This window comes from Pogona vitticeps, chromosome 1, assembly GCF_051106095.1.
Source record: "Pogona vitticeps strain Pit_001003342236 chromosome 1, PviZW2.1, whole genome shotgun sequence".
Lineage (NCBI taxonomy): Eukaryota > Metazoa > Chordata > Lepidosauria > Squamata > Agamidae > Pogona > Pogona vitticeps.
In genome coordinates, this window is record NC_135783.1 from 258,297,099 (window position 1) to 258,319,437 (window position 22,339).

General features: G+C 43.0%; 2 protein-coding genes across 3 annotated transcripts in view; one reads left to right on the forward strand and one right to left on the reverse strand.

Moving 5' to 3' along the window:
• SLC67A1 (solute carrier family 67 member 1) overlaps positions 1-14,215 on the forward strand; it is an 84,574-nt gene extending 70,359 nt beyond the window's left edge. Inside the window, exons 10-12 of the mRNA XM_020788731.3 lie at positions 703-804; positions 8,478-8,598; positions 12,690-14,215. Of these exons, the coding sequence (XP_020644390.2) occupies positions 703-804; positions 8,478-8,598; positions 12,690-12,877 (411 nt within the window). The 3' untranslated portion in view covers positions 12,878-14,215. The remainder of the gene's footprint in view (positions 1-702; positions 805-8,477; positions 8,599-12,689) is intronic.
• A 3,761-nt stretch (positions 14,216-17,976) lies between these two features.
• On the reverse strand, positions 17,977-20,939 carry LOC110076557 (pleckstrin homology-like domain family A member 2). Of its 2 annotated transcripts, none has more exons than XM_020788801.3 (2): positions 20,275-20,939; positions 17,977-18,380 (listed from the first exon to the last, which is right to left on the reverse strand). In XM_020788801.3, the coding sequence occupies exon 1, from the start codon at positions 20,797-20,799 to the stop codon at positions 20,323-20,325; it is 477 nt and encodes a 158-aa protein (XP_020644460.3). In that variant the 5' UTR covers positions 20,800-20,939; the 3' UTR covers positions 17,977-18,380; positions 20,275-20,322. The 2 variants fall into 2 exon arrangements, with proteins under 2 accessions (XP_020644460.3, XP_072841773.2); XM_072985672.2 differs by having other exon boundaries at positions 18,240-18,377.
• Positions 20,940-22,339: the final 1,400 nt, after the last annotated feature.

Here is a 22,339-nt window from a genome sequence, read left to right on the forward strand (position 1 = left end):
GTGAAGGAAAGAGCTTCATGACCTGTATTCTGGAAGCCAATGCAAAATATATATATAATTTTGACAGCTTTTTCATTTTAGTGAAATCAAATTCAGCTGAGGACAATTTAGGGAAAGGTGTAATGGTGGTGGTGGTTGTGCCACTTCTGCTGCCACAAAGCAGCATGGGACAATTTAAAGAAATGGAAAGAGGACCACTTAACCCTGTCCTTCTCTGCTGAATCTGATCACCATATCTTTTTTCAAGGCATGGGATTCCCAACTTATATTTATCCTCACAAAGAAAGAACACTTCATGATATAACAGAAATGAGGGGGGGAGACAATAAGGAACAGCGATAGAGCAGGCAGAAGAATAGAGAGTCACCTGCCTCTGCCTTTTCTCCCCTCTAGATTGTCCCCTCCCGAAACACTTGAAAATGAAGACCCATCAGAGTTTCATTACCTGCCTTTATGTGTGAAACATAATCTTAGGCTACCCAGCTCCTTATACTGTTAGCCCAGTGTTAGGTATACAGGGGTGGCCAAAAGGAAAGGTCATTATAAGCAAACATTGCTCTGAAAGTTGGTTACTCTCAGAATCAGTGCCGGGTTTCCTGAGTCTTGTAACTGTGCAGAAACGAGTCTTCAGTGTGAATCTGTGTTTAACCTTGAATCATCTGAGGATATTGACTGTGTCTTTGTCCCCAATTCTTTTCCTAGGTTGTTCAGGGCCTAGTCATTGGAAGATTAACAAGTCGCTATGCAGAGCGGACCCTACTAATATTGAGTGTCATAGTCCTGAGTGGAGTGGGCATTGGCATGGTAAGTCTCTGGGCATACATGTACATCATCTGATTAGGCAGTGCTTGAATAATGTACATTCACTGATGCAGAGTTCAACATTTGGAACACATTGTGTCTGAGGTAATACCAGGTGGTGTGAAAGCTCTGTCTGTTCCATCATACTGGTGCTGTTTTTTTCACACAAACAGTGATCATCATGTGATGTTAAAGGCAGCAAGGGAATAAACATGTGTCAGTGACCCATACTCTTCCAAAACCAAATAAATTAGTTAGTTGATTGATTAATTGCACATTGCACAAACTGCATGTGGATCTATTTTCTCCCATGCACGGTGTTGTTACAACCTCTACCAAGCACAACTTTTACCAAGCTATTGGGATTATCGGGATCACCTGCTTTCTTCCATACGACAAATGAGACCAACAAGGAGAGAGTGATCCCATTCATCTCTCCCAACAGGCAAATATCTGCTTCCTCCAAAAATGCATATAATGTTTTCTTTTCCTAATCTTGCTAGAATGCATTGGTTTAGGCAAGACTTCAAAAGCGGCAATGAAGACAACATTTGAAGACTGGAATATGCCTCAGAGGTTTCTGCTTCTCTTTCCATCCCTTGTCTCATCTCTCCTGTGCAGCTTCCCTCTTTAATTCCTAGATCCAAAAAACTTCAGCAAGTTACATCCATCTTGGTAACTGTGGCTTACTATCCACTTCCACACTATGGTTATTTCATATTTTTGAGCCTGGTTCTATCTGTAGCTGGCATAGTTCAGACTTTGCAGTGAACAATGTGGATGCTGCCCAGTTTGGAAATAGATGAGAGAAACTGCGTAAGCAAAAAGAAGAAGTACACAAGATCACATTGTATTGTCAGTCCTCCAGACTGCCCATGCTGAGTTTTTTAATATTTTATTTCATTTAATTGGAATGAGTCATCCAGACAAAACAGCTTTCTATTTACATATGCAGCTTATGGTCTGAGTTGGAGTGGCTCACCCCAACATTTTTATGGTGACCCATCACTCACCACTTGACTATGGGCTGCCTGTGCCCTGTTCTCTCTTTGCTTTGGATATCACAGCAATTTACAGCCACAGGGCTCCAGACAGGTTCTCAAACAGCAGTCTGGGGCCTCCATTTGAGTGATGTGCGAAATAGTTGCATTTGTGTAGAGAATATCAATACACAGCCTTCCACTTAATTAATTTTTTCAGCTTTTGGATACCAAGGTCAGAACCAACCTTACAAGGCCTTAACTAATGGCTGTGAATTCCATCATATGGTAGTGGTTCAGACTAATCACTTTCCCATCAACATCTCACTGCTCCCACCTATGAGTTATAAATTTTATAATGTACAGTCATGTGAAAAAGAAAGTACACCCTCTTAAATTTCTATGGTTTTATGTATCAGGATATAATAAAAAAAATCATCTGATTCTTAGCAGGTCTGAAAAATAGGTAAATACAACCTCAAATAAACAATACATGTCAGTCTTATGATTTATTTTACAAAATTTAGGCCAAAATGGAGAAGCTATGTGTGAAATACCAAGTAAACTAAGTACAACTTCCTTAGGAATTAAGAGGGTAAGTAGCAGCCAGGTGCTTATGACCAAATGACCTTGATCAATTGATCATCAGCAAGTGTGACCACCTCTATAAAAGCTAAAGTTTTAGCTGTTTGCTGGTTTAGAGCATTCAGGTGTGTCAAAGGGCAAACAGTGCCAACACATCAGCAATGATCATAGAGAAGCAATTGTTGCTGCCCATCTATCTGGGAAGGGTTATAAGGCCATTTCCAAAAAATTTAAAGCCCATCATTCTAAAGTGAGGAAGATTATTCACAAGTGGAAAACATTCAAGACAGTTGCCAAACTTCCCAGGAGTAGATGTCCAAGAAAATTCAACCAAAGGTCAGATCATACAATGCTCAGAGAAATTGCAGAAAATCCAAGAGTTACATCTCAGAATCTACAGGCCTTAGCATGTTAAACGTTAATGTTCATGACAGTACAATTAGAAAAAGACTGAACAAATATGATTTGTTTAGAAGCATTGACAGGAGAAAGTCTTTCCTCTCTAAAAAGAACATGGCAGCACAGGTTAAGTTTGCCATGTTGCATCTGGACAAACCACAAGACTTCTGGAACAATGTACTTTGGACAGATGAGACAAAAGTGAAGATGTTTGGCCATAATGCACAGTGCCACATTTGGAAAAACCAAACACAGTGTATCAGCACAAACTATCAAGCACGGTGGTGGAGGGGTGATGCTTTAGGTTTGTTCTGCAGCCACAGGACCAGAGCACTTTGCAGTCATTCAGTCAACCATGAACAACTCTGTATACCAAAGTATTCTGGAGTTAAATGGGAGGCTATCTGTTCAACAACTAAAGCCTGGCCGAAACCGGGTCATGCAACAGGACAATTATTCCAAGCACACCCGTAAATCTACATCAGAAATACTGAAAAAGAAAAGAAACAAGGTGATACAATGACCTAGTCAAAGTCCAGACCACAACCAGTGCTGTGGTGGGACCTTAAGAATGCTGTGCATAAACAAATGTAATTGTAAAGAAGAGTGAGCCAAAATTCTTCCACAACAATGTGAGAGACTGATAAAGTCATACAGAAAATGGTTACTTCAAGTTATTGCTGCTAAAGGTGGTTCTACAAGCTATTGAATCATAAGGTATACTTCATTTTTCACTCATTTATTTTTGTAAAATAAATAATATGTTGTATGCTGTTGTTCCTCTGAGGTTGTAGTTACCTAATTTTCAGATCTGTTAAGGACCAGAGGATTTTTATTATGTCCTGAAACTTAGAACCATAGAATTCAAAGAGGGCATACTTTCTTTTTCAAATGACTGTAGCTCTGCTTCTGACAACAATAATGGTAGCAATTAAAAATAATAATTATAAAATGAATTGTCTACGTATTTTGCTGTGTAAAATAAATCTAATTTCAAAAAGTGTGCCACTGAGGCTCACAATGAATTTTCAAATAATCTGCTATGGGAGAGAGGAAAATTTGGAGAGAACTGCTCTGGAATATCCCAGTCACATGTGCCTTAAGGAGAAAGACCTAGAAATGGCTTCCTTTGACAGCTACTGACAGAGAAATGCAGCTGTCTTGTTTGCAACAGAAGTATATTTAAGTTACTTAAAAGCTTTTAAGTTCAAGTTGCTGACAAGAACATTGCTTGGTTGATTTTCATACTGGAGCTCTTTTGTAAGAACCCTGTATTGATGCAACTCGACCTGAACATCAGGAACATACCTGTCTGTATTCAGTGTATGGTTTATCGATGTGCTGACATAGAAGTTTTTTTATGAGTTCTGCAGTGCTTTTATGAAGCAGATATTTAACAAACATCTCAAGTTACAGGTTTTTCTCTCTCTCCTTTAATCACTTCCTCTCAGTGGATTCCAAAATATGCAGAGCTGAAACTAACAGAGAGGCCAGCTGTACTGAAAAGAAGCCCAGCTCAGAGCCTGTCTACATTTCTCAAAAAATCCACAATATGTAGGGTTTTAATCTGAGTTGACTCAAGTTATGTGGGGTTTTTTAGTTATTTCCTGCATTCCTGCTGAGTAACTGAAATTTCCCCCTTTAAAACTGGCTGTAATGTTCAAAATGGCTTAAGTTGATTAAGTAAAAAAGTGTAATAATATAAATGGTCCTCTGGTGGCCATTTATTTTAACTCGCTTCCTTAGAAAAATATTGCAACTCAGAGGAAAAGAAATACTCACTTCGGAATTCATTGTGTGAACATGAAACTCAGCATGGTTTTTAACACAGGTTAAATCCCAGGTTTTTTGCCTGCATGACCAAACCCAAATATTTCGGTAACAGCAGATTAAAGTGAAAATAGAAATCAGTACTGAATAGGAGACCCGAGTCTCAAAGCTAAATCAAAACAAGTGTGTGACATTTCTGAAAAGGTCCATTCCAGTTCCAATGGCCTAGTCAGTCAAGAAGAAATGATGCTCAGTTGGAGTCTACATGCAGAAGAAGATCCCTGCCTTCTCCAGTGTGTAAAAAACAATCAGGTAGCCAGTGATGAGTAGGACCTTCTGGCTGAATGTTAAACTAGACATTACAGCTTTCCTCTGATTAACTTGCTTTTTTCCCCTCCCGAAATGGAATTTCGGAAGTGAGAATGGAAGTGAAAGCTGGTCTATAAAAAAGACTGACAGCAGAAGAATTGACACCTTTGATTTGTGGTGCTGGAGGAAACTCTTGAGAGTCCCCTGGACTGCAAAGAGAACAAACCTATCCATTTTGAAAGAAATCAACCCTGAGTGCTCACTGGAAGGACAGATCCTGAAGCTGAGGCTCCAATACTTCGGCCATCTCATGAGAAGAGAAGACTCCCATCTCTATTTTTAAGTGTTCCTAGCACTCTAGCCATCAAAAGGCATGTTATACCTATTGTTTTTCATTAACAAGTGGGGGTTTTTCTGATGTAAGAAGTAGTTCTAGAACAGCAGCCAAAGAAGTTGTGGATAAACATACAGTAGAAAGCTTTTAGTTGGGAAATTATCTCATCTAAACCCTTGTTTAGATAAGTCCCCTGGACTGCAAGGAGAACAAAACTATTAATTCTAAAGGAAATCAACCCTGAGTGCTCACTGGAAGGACAGATCCTGAAGCTGAGGCTCCAGTACTTTGGCCATCTCATGAGAAGAGAAGACTCCTTGGAAAAGACGCTGATGTTAGGAAAGTGTGAAGGCAAGAGGAAAAGGGGACGACAGAGGATGAGATGGTTGGACAGTGTCCGTGAAGCAACCAACATGAATTTGACCTAACTCCAGGAGGCAGTGGAGGAAGTGAGGAAAATCGGGTGCTGTTGGAAACAACCAAGGTGACCGTTAGTCATGTTTGTGGAATTCTGAGAGTCCAAAAAAAGAATTTGTCCCAACACTGCTCAATACTGTGTGCTTTGACCAGCAGTTGCTCTCCAGGGTCTCAGGTGGAAGTCTTTCCCATCACTAACTACCTGGTCCTTTTCACTGGAAAAGTCAGAGAATGAACCTGGGACCTCCTGCCTGGAAAGTGTGTGCTGTGCTACTGAGTAATCATCCCTACAATCCTGGGGAATGAATACCTTACAATGCCTCCTCAAATTCAGAGCCTGTGCCCTTTCCACTTTTGTTTCAGTGATAGACATTTGGAAGGAAGTCCTCAAGCGTCTGTAGCATAAGAAAAGGAACATTTGCACATTCATTTGCATTTGGGAGACACCTTTAATCTAGGTGATTAAAGTTCAATCAATTCACTTGCAAGTGAGCAAGTCAAACAGGTTCCACAAAGCCCAGTGTTCTGCACTTCATAATTTCTTGGCTGTTCATATATCTTGAAAATCACGATTAAGGTTTAATTATTTATACCAATGTACTGTTGGCTGATACTCTGCGAGCTGTATTGGATGCCTGATGAAGACCGGAATGAATCATTACAGCTTTCTCTACTCTTACAATGATCCTGTGATGATCAAAAGAGATGCAAAACATAGGATGCCTCCAAATAAGTACTCCTACAATTACCCTGCCTCATTTATGAAATTTGAACAAGGGTTTTGTCATCGTTTAGTTGTTTATTCGTGTCCGACTCTTTGTGACCCCATGGACCAAAGCACGCCAGGCCCTCCTATCTTCCACTGCCTCCCGGAGTTGAGTCAAATTCATGTTGGTCGCTTCGATGACACTGCCCAACCATCTCATCCTCTGTCATCCCCTTCTCCTCTTTCCTTCACACTTTCCCAACATAAGGGTCTTTTGCAGGGAGTCTTCTCTTCTCATGAGATGGCCAAAGTGTTGGAGCCTCAGCTTCAGGATCTGTCCTTCTAGTGAGCACTCAGGGTTGATTTCCTTCAGAATGGATAGGTTTGATCTCCTTCCAGTCCAGGGAACTCATCTAAACAAGGGTTTAGATGAGATAATTTCCCAACTAAAAGCTTTCTACTGTATGTTTATCCACAACTTCTTTGGTTGTTGTTCTAGAGCTACTTCTTACATCAGAAAAAAACCCAATTGTTAATGAAAAACAATAAGTATAACATGCCTTTTGATGGCTAGAGTGCTAGGAACACTTAAATAGAGATGGGCATGAAGCACTGGTTTGGTGGTTTGGCCGAACCATTTCCTAGCCCAAAAGTTATTCTGCAGTTCATCTCACTGTCCCCTCTGGCAGGCACCCACTAGGAGCCAGCTTCACAACTTCCCTACCCCACCTCCTGCAGGTTTTGTCTCTAAGTGAGCACCTGCTGGAGGGGGCATGGCGCTGTTGGGTTGGTAAACGAACTGGGATGGACCCATCTCTTGTCTATTTCTTTCCCAAAATGTGTACAAAAAATAGTGCTCAGGAATATGCTTTTGAAAGGGAGGAGCCCATCCCAGATGATAAAAATTGTGAAACCAACAGTCCCTCTCTGTCCATCAAAGGGTCTCTCTGGTGTACAAAGTCCTGTGGAGCATCTTACTGGGGATTGGAAGGCTGCACAGAAGGCTTTAAGTTGACAAGTCAGATACATTTTTTGGTCTTATCACTGCCCATCACTGATCTAAATAATTTTCTTTGATTGCTACAGTTTATCTACTCTAGGGGTGTCTAATATTTTAAAATACAGATAGCCACCTCATTTTATGAGATAGATTCTATGAGACGGAGGAATCCAAGTAGTGGCTGTAGCATAATAACATTACTATTTGTGTGTGATGTGCTGTCAAGTTGCATCTGATTTATAGTCACCCTGATAGGGTTTTCAAGGTAAGTGAGGTATTTAATAAGGGACCAGTGCCACCATCCCCACTGACATAAGATAGTTTGGTGGCCAGTGCTTCTTCAAACAGTGATTTGGAATGCTCTTCCCAGTGAAATGAAGTTAGTGACATTATTAGTTTGTTTTGAATCCACCCACAATGGTCAGGACTCACTAAATCTTTTGGGGACAAAATGGTATTCCAAGTTGCTTCTGCCTATAGCTGGAATGCCCTTATCCCTAAAAAATAAAATCCAGTAAAACACTTTCCTAAGAAAAGGAATCTTCTAAACTACTTGGCCAAATCAGAGGCTCTTTGTTCCACCTCCTGATGGATGCCTTTTATTTAACCAGGCTCCATCTCCAGAGCAACTCCTCCAAGCTGCATGAAAAAAAAATTATTGCTTCTCACCAGCCTAAGTGATCTATGCTACTAGGAGGGGCACTCCTCTGTATTCCTAAGCCTTGGTCTGGTCTGCCTTTGTCACAGCTGTGAGAGCTAAAGCTCTCTCGTGTAATTTGTTTTTCTCTCTTTATGGAAGTTGGCAAAGCCATACTGCTGCTTTCTTCTCTCACCTTGGCCCTCCAGCCCCGCAGTTGTGACACTCTCAAACTGACATTCTTAGCACTCAGAAAAGTCAGAAGCATAGAAAGCTGCTTTTTACCACCGAGTCAGACCATTGGTCAGTCTACTCCAGTATGGTCCACACTGACTGGCAACAACTGTCCAGGGTTTTAGGCAGGAACATTACCTTGAGATTGCTGTGTTATACTTGGTGGCCTTGTATCTAGGTTAGTAATCAGCCTCCACCCTACGTATGAAATCAGATGTGTTTAGGGTAATATAGTTTTTATAAGCCAATCCGTAGTCTTGGGAATTGCTCAGTTCTGGACAGTCTTCTTTTTCTCCATCTCCCAGGCCCTGATGACCAACGTGTTCCATTACTGCATCATTGTGGCCCCCATGGTCTTCTCCTTGAGCACTCTCGGCATCATCACTGACATCATCCTGACAAAGTCTGTCCCAGCATCTGACACCGGTAAGACTTTCTCTTGCACAGGATGTTCTCCTTCCTCTTCCTTGCGCCCTGGAAACCTGCTGGATTGCACCATTTGGTTACAGTCCATTGCTTGTAAAAGCTGCAAGCTAGCAACCGTGGGTGTAAGTTGGCCCTTCACTCTGCCAGGGAACTCTTTTGTTGCTAGCCAACTCTTAAAGAGTCCAGCAGGAAGAATGCCAAGTTCTAAAGTCTCTGCACATCTCACATAATTTGTTTTAGAACAAAGGGCAACCGATCCTGGAGTTGCAGCTCTGCCAAGCCCATGAACACTGGCTAAGACCAGCAGGGCTGGGATTTCAGGAATGCCTGAATGGAAGCCAGTGACCCATAGAACATACCAAGCCAGTTGCAAAGGGAAAAGTCAAAGCTGGCAGCGCTTCCAGAGATTCATATCCTTGTTAATAATTTGTGTAAATATCCTCCCCTCACCCTTAGGAACTAGGGGTTAGAGGGCCTCATCCGCACCTTGAGACCACCACCAGGCCCACAGCCCCATAGCATTAGCACACGAGGCCTATTTGTGTGAACCATCACTGCCACATCAGGACTTGGTACAGGACTAGGAAGAAAACAGGCCTATTTGTGGCTGCCACAAAGCCCTCATTCTTATTAGCTGTGCCAGCAGAGCTAGCAGTGGTTCCACCACACTTCCAACAAGCAATGTGTAGAGCCAGCCTCACAAGGTTGAAGTCCTGGGACCAACTGAGTATCAAGGACTATGACACCACTAGCCATTCCCCTCAGACTTCCCTGCAACCCCTGAGTGTAGCTGCATTGTTCCTACTACCTAGTTGAGGGAGAGAAGGAGGTTTTGCAGGGGCAGTATATTGTTTTAAGTTACCTATTGAAATGCACAATATTTAAAAGTGGTTTGGTCATGATGCAGCAATTAAGAGTTATTAACTTTTTAAAAGACCTGTTCCTTATTTTTAGACTCTTTCTGCTCCTGGCATTTTTAGACTTTTCTCATTGGACACAGCTGGTGACTGTCACAGTGAGCACCCACACTGCCAAAAATTATCCCTGCACCACTGCTTTCACCCTACTTGCATAGGAGCCACTGCAAACCATAAATCTGACTAATGGGCAATGTGTGACTCTCTAGACTCTAGCTGTTGTTTTTTTTCTGGCAGTTGTAGGTAGGTTGCAAGAGAGATGATTGCGTGTGATGTGTGTGCACTCATTCCAGTTCCACCTCTGAGGAAGAGCTTTTGTAGATTTTAGGCTATATCCACAACTTGCAAAGCCTCCTTAATCAGAGGGTGCAGAGGGATAAAAGAAAACAAAACCTTTCTCAAACCATTTCCACTTCGATTTCAGAAAGGTCATCTGGAGTTGATGGAGTTTGTAGCCCAACAAGCCTGGAGGGCATCAGGTTGTGTCAGAATGTCAGATTAGGAGTGGTGAAATATAGGTTCACATCCCCACTCAGTCAAGAACCTCATCATTTAACTGTGGTCCAGTCACTACATCTCAGTCCAAACTACTCCATGGAATTATTGTGAAGATAAAACAAATGGCAATCATGTGCTCAGCCTTGAGCAGCTTGAAGAAAATATGGGATACACAAATAATAACATTTTTGCCTTTCTGCGGTAGCCTAAATTTCCATCTGCACATTGGTATATCCCAAGATAACTGAGGGATAGATAGCTCAGTGCTTTAGATATCTTGGCTGTGGAATGAAAGGTTGGGAGTTCAATTCCCCACTGTGCCTCCCTGTCATGGGCTGGATTTAATGACCCATAAGGTCTCCAGTTCTAAGATTTTCATTTTCCTGCAATTATTCCACAAGGACAAAGTTCCTGCAAACTCTATTTCTAAAACCACAGCTAAAATGCAGTGGTACTATTCCAATCCAAGTTAGCCTTTGACCATCGTCGCCTCTCTCAGTTCTCAGCATATTCGCTCCTATGTTTGGAAGTGAAGAAATTGAAGAGAAGGGTTTGGAGCAGCAGCAGCAGCTGAAAATGACACATGATTCTTCTGAAAAGGGCTATTGTAAGGGATGTTGGGCTGCTCCTTGGGCTCCGAGTTGAAAACTAGTTCAATGCCATTGGGCACTGCTTTTGCATAAATTGTTAAGTAGTAATTCAGAATGTCAGTATTTGCAAGACAGCAACAAAATACGAGGAGAATGGGGCAAAATGCATCAGAAATGTTGTGCTAGGATGCCAAGGGAATAAAATGCTGTACAGCATAAAGGGGTGGAGTATGTATGTATGTATGTATGTATGTATGTGTGTGTGTGTGTGTGTGTGTGTGTGTGTGTGTGTGTGTGTGTGCGTGCGCGCGCGCGCGTGCGTGCGTGCGTGCGTGCGTGCGTGCATTCAAGGTGTTGTGTGTACCAAACCTTACAACAGAGGGGTGTCTAGTAAAGCAGAAGTTATAGTAATAATCAGAAACACATTTGGAATCTGTGCTACAATTGACAAGGGAACCTGAGGGTCTGAACACTCTTTAATTGATGCCTGTAGCCATTTCAAAATGAAGAGAATTTACATATACCAGGGAAGGAAACACTAGGCTTTCAGCTGTGAAAATAGGTTGTTGTTACTGTAAAGGAAGAAAGGAACTGGGCTTCAAGGAAAGGACAACAGGGACAGGATGTGCTTATGGAGGAAAAAAAGGCCTAAAGTGTCTGTTCTGTTTTTATTACACCCATTTCTAGCAATGAAGGCAGTGCAGGTGACTCTTAAAGTAACACGGTTATTAATATGTGTCAACACCCATCTTTGGGCATGGGTGGAGCTGCACATTAGCTGACCCACCCATCAATTTATTGCAACACGCCTCCCTTATTTACAACCATCCTCATTCATATATTGTCACTGGAAATCTTTTCATTTGTGGCTTTTCCGCCATTTATCCCAGTGAAGTCTTCAAACTTATCAGGTTTGATGCTGTAATAGCAGCAGCAGCAGTAATTAAATGTATCCTCTGCATTTTCTCCATTGTCCCTAGCGGAAGGGCAACACATCAGGAGGGTCCTGGCAGGAGGAAAGTGGTCTAACCTGTGGCCTGAATCAGATTATTACGGAAAACATGGTTTCATTGCTGAAGAGATGTGGTAGTCTCTGTTTTCAATTGGAGACTACATGAAGCCACAGTTCTCTATTATGTTCAGAATTGGACTAGAATATTTAACTTTTTGGACGAGAAATTGCCAGAATCTCCCAGCCAGCATAGCTATGTTGGCTGTGGGATTACGGAAGCTGCAGTGCCGAAAAAGTCATTTTTTCCCAGCTGCAGCCCAGAGTTAAGGAACCATGATTCATTGTAATGGAAGTTAGTAAGACAAACCAGAAACTTAGACTACAGTCTGATGGGTACACGAAAGAAAGATATATGGGGTGAAAGCACCACCATTGGGCACCCTCCAATCAGGGATAAGCATTCCAATCTGTCACTGGTATCAGTGGGACAGGATTAAGTGTGTGCTTAAGCTTCCTGCTGAAATCAGTAAATTTACAAATGCTTATTTGGGTCTGAGCAACTCCCACCTCTTGTAATGCTGGAAAGGTTCCAAGTCCTGCATTTGAAAACTGCCTTTCCTGCATTATTCCAATTGTAAAAAGACTCTGAGTGTTCTGATAGTGTAAAATCAGAGATAAATTCCAAATGCCACAGTATTTGCTATGCAAAAGGAAGAGTTCTGATGTCAGGGATTATCAGTTTCCGAACCACCATGGCATAATCCCATGACATTGTGTCCCCTTCACAAGATTTAGGACTGCTGTGGAATCAGAGCTTGGAAATTTTAGTTTGATAGAGGGGAAAAATAGGAGGCTTGAATTTAAATCCTTGCTTGTCTATGGAAATTCTTGAGTCTGACAAGGGAGAAACCACTCGTTAAATATCTCACTTTGAAAACCCATTTAGATTGCTATAAATTGATTCCAACTTGGTGACACATAATACACACACAGCTGGGCCACAACATGTAATCTAAAAAGATACCTTTTCCAAGCATTGTTAAGCCCTCAATAGTAGAAATGCTTTGGACAGAAATTTGTTTCATTGAAATAAGTCCTAACATTAACATTTGTTTTCTCCACCTTTTCTCCCAGGTACCATGCTGGGAATAAGTTCTTCAGTTGCTCCACTGACACGGACAATAGGACCAACCATAGGAGGATTTTTATATAGAAGATTTGGGATCTCATCCTTTGGCTATTTACAGCTTATGGTCAATGCACTTCTGCTTCTGTATCTCTTGAAAAAGAAGATCCCTCAGAAAGAAGAGAAAGTTCAGTAAATAATTTCATAAAGTGTTGATGAGAAGGAAGATTAGTGACATGTCATGCAACTGTCTTACAACTTTTATTACCACATTTGACAGCAAATACACTTATTTAAACTAAGACTTTTAACACACTGCCATATATTGTTGGATAAGAACAAAACAGCCTTACTTGACCAGACCATAGGCCTAGCTAGTCCCATTTTTTGTTCCCATAGTGATTGGTCAGGAGCCTATGGAAAGCCAGCTAGCCAGACATGAGGACAGTAGCACCCCTCCTACTTGCATGCCTCAGCATCGGATACTGCGAAGCATGTGGCATCTCAAAGTGGAGCAAATATATATCCATTAAGAAGGCCTCCAACATGCTTTGGACCTGGATATGGGACATACAGACTGGTGTACACACAGAGAGACAGACAGACAGACAGACAGACAGACACACACACACACACACACACACATCCAACAGAACTTTATAGACCTCCAAGGAAAAATTGGAAGCCTGTGTCACAGCTGGCATTTATCCCAAAAGGAGTAGGACCCAGAGGAATATTTTGCACCTTGTACAATTTATTCTCTTCTTCTGGATAACTTTTAACTTTTGTGCCTCATGCAAGACAGATAAAACTCCTGCAAGTTCTCTGTTTTTAAAAAAAAATAAAATAAAGAAAACATTACTGCGTGACTATCCACTGGATATATCTATAGTTCCCAAATTTGGGGTTCCAGATGTTCTTAGACTACAATCCCAGAAGCCCTAATCAGCACAGCCAGTCGTTCAAGACCACCTAGAGTTCCAACTTTGGGAACAACTCTGATAGATGGACAAGAGAGAAGATCTGCCAAGGTCACATCTATAACTAAAGGCATAGGCTTGAAAAACTGAAAATCCAAGAGCACTCTTGAATATTCAGTGTTTCTCAACAAGGACAGCCAGTCAAAATATATTATCTTTTAAATGGCAAAAAGATCACATTCCACAAAATTTGCATGACTTTCTCAACCATGTATAGAGTAAAAAGTTATGTCAGGAACATACCACTCTGCACAAGCCAAAGAACAGCTACCTCATCTTTCAAATCTTCTTCTTTCTGCCTCATACTTTCCCCTCTCTTTTCTTCACCAGCTCCCTTCACCCCACCCTTCCAAAAAGGCTGACCTAGTCTGTAACCATCAATAATGCAGTAAGTGAAACCATAGAATATTAAGTGGAGTGTATGGAAACAGTGTGAAATGGGAACTGGTAACTAAACTTGTAAAGCAAAAAACTTTAGAAGTGAATAAGCCCCTAATGACACGAACAAGCATTCTACCCCCACAATCCTAACTTGAATAAATTGTTTTAAAGGATCTTTCTGGTAAGCGTTATTAACCACCTTACAACAATGGTGCTAACTGAAAAAGTGGAGGGTGTGTCATTGTTTTTCAAAATACGCAATAGTATTGTAGCATTATACCATAGAGGTGTAGCATTCTAAATCTCTTTCATTTCAGTGATACTTTAATGTAATTTTAAAATACTGTATTTAAATGTATATCCAGACAATACTTTAGTACTACTTTAAAAGATAAATCTTTTAAAAATTAACAGGTGATAAAAATGGTGCCCACATCAACAGTTAAATGGAACGGAATACAAATGGAAGATGGATTCATGGGGATCTCTGCTAAAATATGACTGAATGAGCTGATTCTTGCCTGGAAGCAGACCCATTCTCCACTATGAGGCTGGATCTCCAGTTACTAGAAATGCACACAGTCCAAGAGTCGTTGCTGCACAGACTTGTGCCAAAGCACTGCAACATTGGTGAATATTTTTTTCTGGACCTTTTCTAATTACAGTGGGGTCTCTACTTAAGAACTTAATCCGTATTGGAAGATGGTTCTCAAGTTGAAAAGTTCTTATGTTGAATCTGCATTTCCCATAGGAATGCATTGAAAACCATTTGATCCGTATCTGCTCTTGTCTGACCATAGAAACTACAGTGGAACCTCTACTTAAGAACTTAATCCATTTTGGAATGGTGTTCTTAAGTTGAAATGTTCTTAAGTTGAAGCAAAATTTCCCATAGGAATGGACTGAAAACCAATTAATCCGTTCTGGCTGTTTTTTTGTTATGTAGAGGTGCGTTCGTACATTGAAGCATTAGTTCCCATAGGAACTAAGCAAAGCTGGTTAATACGTACTCTACCACTAGGGGGAGAAATTTTTTTTAACCTAAAATGACCTAAGGTTAAAAAAAGAGCAGGAAAGTTTTTTTTTTCCTGTTCTTATCTTGGATTTCTGTTCTCAAGTAGAAGCAAAATTTAGCAAATGGAGCTGTTCTTAAGTTGGATTGTTCTTAAGTAGGGACGTTCTTAAGTAGAGACCCCACTGTATGTCCAACATCAAACTCATCTTCTCTCCCCACTTCCAAGCAGCTCTACATAGAGTAAATATGTCAATAACAGTTGAAGTTGGATCGAATCACACATTTACAAAGGGTTGTCGAAGCATTCCATCCCATTATTGAATTTAACCTCTCTCGGCTTCCTTCAGAACTCCAGAAATGAAGATATGTAGGTCCTTAAATGTCACATGTGTTTCTGCCAGAGGAGTCTCAAAGGGTGCAAATCAGCTGATCTGTATTGTATTTTTAAAAGCTCTGTTTGGAATACTGTTCTGGATTTATTATTATTATTATTATTACACAGGCTAAGGTTCAGAATGGAGGAACTCCAGCTAGGACAAGTGCAAGGAAGAACAATAACTGTTCTCAGCTCAACAAAGGTACTGAATAGGGCTGCTGACTTTCCCAGCAGATGCCACCTGCTGAAGCAATAGACTGAAAAGACCATTTCATCATCTCCACAGTACTGGAGAACCTCAGAGTTGTTGGTCTGTTTAGCCCAGAAAGGGGTGCATGTGTTAAAACAAGCTGGGGGGGGGAGAAATGGATTTATTGACCTACAAATATATTTGAGGAAAACAGAAAGAACTCAAGGTAAAAGGAACCACACTGAAGAAAACTGGACTTCTGCTGTTCAAGTACTGACAGAACACCTACTCCAACGAAGCTTAGAGGAAACAGGGGGGCAGGGGAGCTGTTTTCACTCCAGAATGCTTTAAAATCATGCTGCAAGGTAGGCAATGATTGATGTCCAGGGGAACAGACCTCCACTTTGTATGTGCAGGAGGAATGGGGCCTCAACCACCTTTCAATCTATGCTTGCAAGCTCAACATTAAATCCTGAACATTATGGCAAGCAGCAAAGAGACGCTGCTTTTTAGGGAGCGAAGGCAAGCAACATGCTTTGTACTTACAAAAGGGTCTTCTGACCATAGTAAGGCACAGAAGACAGGAATAACTCCACAGCTTTTGTTGTGCAGCAGTTAGGAACCAGCTTTGGTGTGATGTAACTACCTCAGCAACACACTCTTCTGCATTTTTCCTACCTCATTCAGCATCATTTGTCATTAGTGCTGCTGAGGGCTAGGCAGAGGACCCTGTGGAATGTCCATGTATGGGGTGATGGGGAAGGCAAGAAATGTGTGCGTGCATGGTTACCACCAAAACCGTTTTGATTCCATAGATGTGATCCATGAAGTCCCTGGTACATACCAGTCACAAACTCACTAGGTGGACATAGACAAGCCCTTTCCTCCAGTGCAGCCTGAATTTGGAGGGAGATCAATCTGAACTGTATCACAGCAACCAGACAGGGCTGGCTGTAAGCATTAATAAGCAGTCTTGGAAAGTGCCATGTTTTAGGAAGTGTTCACTCCCTAATAAAAGGCTACATTCTAAACCTTGATTTACACTTGCACTAAGCAAAATAGCATTATGTCACCTTGGCTTGTTATATAACAAGGACCTAGCTGTGTTCTTGGGTAGACACTGGATTCTGTGATCCGGCACATGTTCAGGAATGCAATCAGTAGCTCATTAATTGCTGCTACACCTTAAGCTGTTTTGCTCATGCATAAATCAGCAGTCAGATTCTGACCAAAATGTCTGCTGAAGAATGTTCTGCTCTGTTCTCAAGGCCAGTGGATCCCATGGGAAGTGCGCATACATGCTTTAGCCCTGGCTACTCCTCAGTTATTGCCTTTCCCCCTTGTATATTCTCTTGGCTTGCAATTTGATGAATGGCTCAAGAACTTTTTTTTCCAGGATTGACAATGAAAACTATGCAGGTCAGTGAGATGGCATCCCCTTTCACAGCAGAATGTCAATTTCTGAGCTCAATAATCAGAGATCTTTCTATGCAGGTATCTTAATGGCATACTCTGCCCTCATCTCCCCACCATCATCCTAGCTCCAGTTCACAGGTTTTAAAATATACTTTTTGGGGGCTGATCATGTTTGCTAGAAGATTCCGAGAGTTTTAACTCACCCACCCACCCACCCCCAACTTACTCTTCCGATTTTTGGTACAGACTGTGTGTCAGATGAAACAAGCAGTTGGGTTTTTTGTTTATGCAATTGCTCTTGCCCTGAATAGCCTTTTGATGCTCACAGACATGGCGGTCCTATCAGGGTGGATAATAACAAATTGTTTAAAATACAATTTAAAACCAATTTAAACAAAATTAAATCATGAGTTAAATCAAGTAGATTTAAATCAAACCCACACTGTGTCCTATAGCACTATCCGAAGAAACATGCTATCAATTTACTCCTGATCTGGCCTAGTTAGGCTGCTTGTCACGACAGACAACAGAGCCACATCAGATGCCTGTTTATTGTCTCCTTCACAAGGTAAAGCCCACTGCTTTTCTTCCGAGATGTAGGCTATCAAGCTTTTTAGCAAAATTGGTAGTGGCTGAAATCCTGTTGTGTAGTTACACAAATGGTGTAACTTTTGGAAGCAAATTACTATTAAGAAATCTCTATGCTACACATTACCTGTTGCACACTGAGTCACACAACTCAATACACAACACAATACACCTAGGGAGATTCCTTAACTCACACCAATTCACATCTAGATGTTATGCTATTTACATAACAGCACAAAAGGATTTCAGCCAATATGTATTAAGTGGAGTATACTATTGTTATGAGAGAAGTAGATTAGACTGTTTCTACTTCTACCGATAAAGAAAAGTTTCACATCTCACACACACAGTAATTACAAAAAGCATTTAATCTGGAATGGACATATTTAAATGCTAGGATTGAATTTAAGACACACGTGTTTAAGGATATTTATCAAAATAAATAAAAATATAGATATTAAAAATAATTTAAGGTGGGTTTGCATCAGCTGGTGCTGCATCTTCTTTGCATCTCATAAATAGAAAAAAATCAGCAAAGGTGAGACACACGTGGGCATCCTTTGCCTCAAGTCCTTTTAATAATCTTTGGCTTATAAATGCCTCTCAGGGAAACGTGGCCTCTCTGCACAGCAACCCCATCAGACCTGGAAGAAACCAGGTACGTTTAGCATCCTTCTGTTTTCCTTCATTGGTACCCTGTCATGGTTTGGTCCACAACAACTGGTTTTGTTTTTCGTCCGGAGGTACGGTCTACTGAAACCAAGAGAAAAGCAATCAGTTAGTTATGCAGAATAGATTGACTAAGGCAGAAGCATTGCCAAAGAAATATCAAAACACATTCTGACACATACACATTGCTACCTTTTCTCTCTCAGTCTGAATAAAGAAAAATGTCACGCCTACTCAGTAGTACATCTTATTAAGCGCAATGCAGTCAGCTTCCAAATAAGCATAGATTTGTGAAAGTGTATATCTCAAAATGTGGTATTCCAGTGCTATTTAGCCTTCAGTTGCACTTAATTCAGTGAGGCTCACTATTAATTACTACCACACATCCTGTAGGAGTACGAAGTTGCACTGCATCTAGTGGGGCTGGATGCTAAGTAAACAAGCACAGAATTGGGCTCTGCAATGCAATAATCCCACCATACACCCAAGTCAACCAAACATTTATTTGAACAATAGTATTAGAAATATAAAATCCCGAAGTTTATGGAAGACACTTTCTGCCACGAGACTGCAGTGCATCCCTCCCAAATACTTCGATAACAGTTTCCACTTCCATTAGCAGCAGCTGAGCTGCTAAAAAAACATTTTAAACAAAAAACAAAGTGCATTCAAGTAGGTCAAAACCCCACCTAACGAACATATAGTATTTCTTCCCCCCCCCCCCCAATGTGGACACAACTCACATTTTAAATTCCATGAAATTGATGACAAAGGAAATATGCCTAAACTAAGGGCTTGTCTACTGGGCAGTTTCCTTCTCCAGAGCAACAACCTCATCCCAAATGAGCACGGTTTATCGGTTTATCGAAAGCATCAACCAATGAATGGAACCACAGCAGTAAACCTCTGTGCTGTCTGCCATGACTTTTTTACAGGTTATCTACTTAAAGACGTTGTCTTTAACTAAGCAGTGTGAATGGCAGGGTCCCACTCATTCACTGATCCTGGCCATTCCATCTGCACTATCAGAGCAGGTACGTATCCTCAACAGTTCCAAGCCAGAATACTCCTCTGCTTAAACAGCGCAAAGGGCACACAGTAAGCTCTTTCATCCTAAAGGCCTTTAAAAGGTGTAGCCTGACATGACACAGGGCAGTTTTTTGAAGGCAGTCTTCTCTGCCCTTTTGCTTGAGCCTCTGCTTTTAAATAAATCTTTAACAAGCTGGCCAGAGCAAATATGAAGATCTCAGAGCCCTGGGTAAGGGTAGAGGGCTTCCAGAGCCAATCTGTTTCAAGAAAATCAGAACAGGCATTCTTACAGACCACCATGTAGCGCCCTTGCAGTTTGAAAACCCTATATCCAGTGCATGTGCAGAAATCATACCCTAGGCTTCTGTAAGAAATCGTACCCCATTATGAAAATGTTCAGTGGGACATTAACTGTCACCTTAAGTAATAAATCTGCTTCAGGACATTAGAAAAAAGCTGGAAAAACAAAAAGGGAGGGTTTCCCCCCCTTTTTTCGCCTTCCTTTATTACTTTTATATTTTGACTACTAAGGCAATCCAATACATTGTATGCATGCTTTTTATGTGAATTTTTTCTGGGGAGGGGCAGCCTTCACAGGACTCTCTAGAGAAAGGTCTGGATCCTTCAGAGGTTGTATAGAGAATTCCACTGCATGACTTGCTCTCTCTCTTAAAGTGAGGGATAGTGGAACTCCCTCAGATTGCACACAGTTTCTCCGAAACTGGAATCAGCGGATATCAAGCAGAATCGGAGGTGCGGTTTTCCTTCGAGCAAATATGGACCCCGGGAGAGAAGGGGGAAGACCTCCCCAAGGGTTGGCGAATGGCTGCATCGGACCAAAACGAGAGAAAGAGAGGGGGGGGGATAGAAGGGAGCTAAAGGGCCTGCGTTCAAAACACTGGAGGGAAAAGCCCCGAGGAGAAGATCAGAAACAGTAAAGCCCCCTCACCTTTGGCAGGGGCCTTGAGGGGGTCTCTCGGCCGTCCGAGGGGGCGGCTCAGGGCGCCCGGGCCAGGCGGCGGTCGCGGGTGCCGGCGGCGGCCTGCTCGGCGGCCTCCTGGCGGCTCTTGAAGTCCTGGATGGCGCGCTTGTTCTGGAAGTCGATGAGGGCCAGGGTGATGGAGGCGTTCCAGCAGCTCTCGCCCGGGCACCGAAAGTCGATCTCCTTGCCGTCCGTCGTCACGATGGTGAAGTAGACGTACTTGCCGGTGCGCTCCACGCAGTCCACCTTCTGGATGGAGCCGAAGGGCAGCTCCTTGGCCCGGGCCCCGATCCCCCCGCCGCCCACGCCCCCGCCGCCGCCGCCCGCCTCGGGCGAGAAGAGGCTCAGGCAGTCCTTGCTCAGCACCACCTGCTTCTTCTTCCACAGCTGGAAGAGGCTGTCGCTCCGCTTCTCCAGCTCGCCCCGCCGGATCACCTCCGAGGCCGGCGCCGCCGCCGCCGCCACCCCAGCCGCCGCGCTCGGGCCCTTCATCTTGCCGCCCCTGCCCGCCGCCGCCGGGGGTCCCGCGGGGCGCTCGAGCCGGGCCGCCGGGGAGGAGGAGGAGGAGAGGAAGGGGGACGGCGCCAGCGAGACCCGCGCTGCTCAGCCCTCGCCCGCTCCGCGAAAACCTCGCCGCCGCTGCTGCTACTCGCGCTGCTGCTGCTGCTGGTGCTGCTGCTGCTGCTGCTGGTGCTCGCGCGAGGCAGTGGGGCAGGGACGAGCCGGAGGGCCCCCATTTATGGTCCGGGCGCCGCCCGAGCCCCTCCCCGCGCGTCCCACCTCGGCCAACTCCACCCCGGGCTGGCGGCGGCGCTTCTTCCTGCCGCCCACTCGCTCCCTTCCTTCCTTCCTCGGGCGCAGCGCCCGGACGCCCGCCTGCCCGCCCTGCCCTCCTCCGCTCCTCCCCACCGCCTGCCGAGTCCGAGCCGACCGCGGAGGCGGACGCGGCCCGAGCGGCCGTCCCGCGGGTGCGCGAGAAATTCTCGGCGTGTTCCTGGCCAGAGCCGGCGGGCTCGGCCGCATCTCCTTTCTGTTTTGGGGGGAGGCCTGCCTTCGGCTTCTCTTATGCCTTTGTCCCCGTGTTACTTAAACTCTGCGAAGAGAAGGAAACACCGGGGGGGGGGGAGAGAGGAAAGCTTCCAAAATAATAATAATAATTAAAAAAATCTTTTTAAAATGGGGGGGGGGAATCCCGAGAGAAAGTGGGGTGCAAAGCACCATCATTCCTACGAGCTGTTGCATCCAAAGTCAGCATAGCCTGCTTGAGGTCCAGCTTCCGGTTGGAGAGGTCCAAAGGGAGAGGGTGCCACCGAATGGTGCAAGAATCGTCTCTGGCCACCGCTTGTTTCATATATTTTGTACTTAGAAGAAAAGAAGCCCCTTTGTTTCTACTAGGCGGAGCTTTCTTTGATCACTTTGAAGAAAACAGGCTTTTCTGTTATTATACTCACTCTGGAAGTGCAATTTGTCCCCCAATGCTTTTAGGTGTGTGTAGAATTGTTAGCTTTCATTAACTACCTTAAATATTAACCTACTCTACTGGGATAACTGAAATGACCTTGACTGTAGATTGAAACAACTATGTTTCTACCTGTGGTTCCCAATCTTGGGTCCCCAGATGTTGTTGGACTACAACACCCAGAAATTCTGGCCAGATTCTCCCAGAAAACTGCTAGTGGTGCAGGCTTCTGGGAGTTTTAGTCCAAGCACATCTGGGGATCCAAGGCTGTGAACCACTGTATCTAGACTCAAGTATTCATGCAGGAGTCAGTCGGATAAGGAATTACAAGAACTAGGAGCCAATTTTAGTCCAGATTTGATGGTTTATTCTGTCCTGTTTATGATTTTATTCTTAAATTCATAAACTGATACTCCCCTGCCCATTTGTTTGATTTTAAAAATCTATTTTCACCAGTTGTGATGCAAAAACAAACAAACCACCAAGCCAGAAAAGAAGTGGAATGAGGAGATACAAATGAAACTTGTTTAGTGTTTCTTCTGTTCCTCCGACTCCGGAAAGTCATTTTAAAAA